At 48.9% G+C, this 3,999-nt stretch overlaps 1 protein-coding gene across 1 annotated transcript; it reads right to left on the bottom strand.

Annotated features, from left to right (window-relative positions):
• Window positions 1-788: 788 nt before the first annotated feature.
• Ccdc182 (coiled-coil domain containing 182) lies at window positions 789-1,374 on the bottom strand. Its single transcript, XM_004645293.2, has one exon. The coding sequence runs from the start codon at window positions 1,312-1,314 to the stop codon at window positions 847-849; it is 468 nt and encodes a 155-aa protein (XP_004645350.1). The 5' UTR covers window positions 1,315-1,374; the 3' UTR covers window positions 789-846.
• Between the last annotated feature and the right edge of the window lie 2,625 nt (window positions 1,375-3,999).

Genomic DNA, 3,999 nt, shown 5'->3' with positions numbered 1-3,999 from the left:
GTAGTTTCTACCTCAGTAGGTTTAGCTGAGGCAATATCAATGATAATACTAGTGATAGCAACATTACTATTGATACAATAGCTGCCTCCCTAGAAAGCCACGGAGGCAGGCAGGCTGGTGCGCACACATTGTCTAAGACACGGCAGCCACCAAGACAACAGTCCCTCCCTGACTGTGGCATATGTCAGGCTTGTTCATGGTTCTGACCTTCTGGAGGGCTGAGGTCATCAGAGGGGTGATTTGGAGGTTCACTCGTTGTCATGGAGTTTAAGAATCTTAAACAGCCCAACAACCTGATTGGCTGACCAGTCTGGAGACCAGGCAGAAAGGAAGTTAAGGCAGGCAACAGCAGCAAGGAAAAGCAAGAGAACACAGAACAGCAAGAAAGTGGACAGGGAAGCCAAGCAGGTGAAGACAAGAATGACCAAAGCGGAGCCATCCGGGGCCTTGCTAGCCCACCCCTTCTCCATAAACCTTCCATGGACAGGTCCCGGTACCCATGCACTGAATCACAAATCATGAGAGCCTGGAGTCATTAAAGGAGAAGTAGAGCTGTTCAAAACAATCCATTTAAGAATACATAAAAAATAGTGTTGTACATCCGGGCAACATTAGCATCACAAACAAGAAACAGTCTGAGGTAAAAGTATAGGGGTCAGGATGCCTCCTTCCTGAGGAGGCTGGATAAATGGAACTTCACCACCTGCAAAGAACCCCAGTGAGGTCTTGTTACCTCTTGGCAAAGTGCTATTTTGGTAGAAGGAAAGCAATAGAAATAAGCAAAGGGAAGCAAGCTAAGAGGGCTTAGGATTTCTTTCTATTTGAAAATATCTTCCACTCGGTGCACTAGGGCTCAGTCGGCCTGGCTCTTCCTGGCAGGGCCAGAGTGTCCTGGCCCCAGCTCAGCAGCATGCATTCCAGCCGCCGGCAGTGCTCCCGGAGCTGCTTCTCCCGGGGCAGCAGGAAGGTGAGCACCTTGTTCCGCACAACACCTCGGTCCTCCTCCTCCCTCAGCCGCTGCTTCACGCGGGCCGCCTGCTCCTCTTGCTGAGCCAGGGCGCCGTTCATCTGGCAGAAGGCATCTTCCAGGTGATGAATGGACTTCAATACCTCCTTCTTAAAGTCCTCCAACTCCCGCTGCACCCCGGCTACCTTCTGCTGTAAGATCTCCAGGTCGTCCAGGGGTGGGAGGCAAGAAGGCCATGACTGGGAGAGGGAGAAGTCTCCAGACTGGAGGCCGCTCTCCACCATCTTCTTCCCTTGTAGGGTATTCACCTTCATGAGAATGGATCCAGTCTGATAGAGGGGCTCCATCCTCTCGCTTGCTTATTGGGCCCAGAGAGGGAACAAAGACACCTGCCAGGTCAGTGAGGTCTTTTGGCTAGAGGCACAATCATCAGGAGTGAAAAGACCCTCGTATTGTGACATCACAGCTCCACCAGCCAACCAGGAGGAAAGCCACAGCTCATTTACATATTATAGCGTCCTTGGTTGGTTGCCTGGAGATAGTTCTGCTCATCTTTCCAAGTTGTCTCCTGAAACTTGGAATCTCAAAATCAGGGTCCTTCCAGAGCCAAAGTTCAAACCCTCCTCCAACCCCCAGGAGAAACCAAGTTCCAGAACAAGGGGAGAACCTGGTAGCACAAGGTGGTCCATGCCAGGCTATCTGGTTGCCAAGGCTTAGCTATCACCCATCCTGACAAGGGGCCTGGAAGGTCCTGGGAGGTGTCTGGGCTTCAGCTCCTCACCAAGACACAACAAGGACCACATAAGGCTTATTGCCTCATCCTACATCTAACCTTAAAATGCTAAAAGAGCAATCATTCCATATCCATGCCCCTAGAATGATGCCAGAATTTAGATGCTTTTTAAGGTGTGAGAAATGTACTAAATGTTGCTGTATGGTCCACAACAGCGGCTGATTCCATAGGGGCAGGGTAAAACTGAGTCACTCGAGGTCATTCGGTGGATACTTCCTGAGCGCTCACTACATCCTAGGACCAGGGAAAAAGTATGGAACAGCATATCCTTAAATGCTGACCAGCGTGAGAAGAAAACATACAGAAGGTGTATCTTGCACTTCCTACCTGATGATTATAACAAAGAAAATGTTTCTAACTAATCTATATTTGATTCAGTCGAGAACAAATCTCCCTCTTGCGGATCATAGTCTCTTGTCCAGCCCTCTCTCTTGGGCTCCAAATCTAAACATCTCCTCAGTCGCAGGCCTCAAATCCAATCCATCCAAAGCTGAACTGACCATCGCTCCCCACAACCAGTTCCTGTTCCGTTGCTGCCTGGTGCAGCACTCACACCATTCCCCACACCAGAAACCTAGTACAATAACCGAAATGTTGGTTCCCTCCCCATCATGACAATGGTAAGAGGTGAGAGGCTTGAAGAAGCTGAGCCCTCTTGACTGGATTAATGTCACTGACTACAGAGTGTGTCCCTCATTAAAGGGTGAGGTTGGCCCTCTCATGTCTTTCTTCCTGCTTTGGGATGACTTAGCAAAAATCTAGGTATTGGACTTCCCAGATTTCAGAACTGTAAGGAAATATTTTTTTTACATACACTGTTCAGCCTCTGGTATTTTATTTTGTTATAGCAGATCAACACAGGGTAACAGATTCATCTAGACCCTTCCATGCCAAAGTGGCTCCCTGTGCTATTGAATCCTTGTCCTCCAGCACTTTAGCACCAAGCCTCCTGGGGTGATCCCAGCACCACTGCCTAAGCTATGTCTCTTCAACAATCACCTTATCTCCTTAAGCCTCAGTTTCCTTATCTATAAAGTAAGGATATTAATTCAGTGGTGTGCAGCTCTCTAGGAGAAGAAAAAAAAAAAGCTCTGATTTGTCACTGTTGCCAATTTCCATGGTGTATATATTCCCAGCAGGATCAATCTCAAGCTCCCCCAACTTGATGGCGCTGGGAAGAGATGTCCAAAATCTGCCTTTATGAGCCTGAGCAGCTAATTCTGATACCAGAGGGTCACACTGAGGGCTGTGGCCTGTTGACCTATCTAGGGGGTTTGTGTAGGCATCTGACAGGGCACTTTGTAGCGAGGTTCATGGCTAGATCAAGGTGGATTTTTTTTTAATGTGTTTAGGACAAAGTCTACAGGGTCTTACTACATAGATCCGACTCATCGTAATTCTCCTGTTTTTAGTCTTCCAAGTGCTGGGATTACTGGCATGCGCCACCACTCCCAGTCTCAATTGCTGTCTCAGTGTGCCCCGGGGACGGGGCCAGCAAGGCACACCGGGGATCAAACCCCAGCCTCTGCTCTCTGCCTAAACAGGTGCTTTAGTCCACTGAGCTATCTGGCTGGCCCTAAGGTGGATTTTTTTAATCAAAAGATGCAAAAAGAAATACTGAGGTAGGTTGTTTGGTGGAAAGAACACTCGCTGGTCTAGGATTAGGCATCTTGAGTCTAGAAGTGGTGTGTGACCCCAGCGTCAGTCCCCTCCCCTGTCTGAGGCTGCTGCTTCTGCTGTGAGCCTTCTCTGCAGGCTTCTGGGTGCGGAGAACCCACACACTCCGCTTAGCTATCTTTTCCCTTTTTGCGCTACTCCAGACCTTGTTCTTTCAGGTCCCTTCGACATAAATGTGCTTCTCGCCCTATGTACTCTCGAGGGCCCTGCCTGTGGCCCTGCACATAAGGACGAGGAGATAACTAGACGAAATTGAATTTGTTTTCGTGGGTGGCCATCAAATCCCAGGCACCCCTAGGTTTTCCGCTGATGTGATGACACCTACTGGTCTTAGCAGAAACAGCAGCCGCCTGATCCTCCAGCCTGAGAGCTGGGTTGGGATTTGTAAAATGATTTTGAAAACAGCACGTGGTCCTGTGGTACTAGGAGGGGTCTCAATAACTATTTCCTGGGTTAATAAAGGAAGACCATGGCTCTGTCTTCCAGTCTGTCATTCTGAATCTCTCTCTTTCTCTGTCTCTATCTCTCTGTCTCTCTCTGTCTCTCTCTGTCTCTCTCTCTC

The sequence above is a fragment of the Octodon degus genome, unplaced genomic scaffold (assembly GCF_000260255.1).
Source record: "Octodon degus isolate 3935 unplaced genomic scaffold, OctDeg1.0 scaffold00222, whole genome shotgun sequence".
Classification (NCBI taxonomy): domain Eukaryota; kingdom Metazoa; phylum Chordata; class Mammalia; order Rodentia; family Octodontidae; genus Octodon; species Octodon degus.
The sequence above is the reverse complement of the archived record's forward strand: the minus strand, read 5'-3'. Positions and strand labels throughout refer to the sequence as shown.

What these genes read in the sequence shown, in the direction of transcription:
- Ccdc182 (XM_004645293.2), bottom strand. Translation starts at nt 1,314, where the DNA reads ATGGAGCCCCTCTATCAGACTGGATCCATTCTCATGAAGGTGAATACC.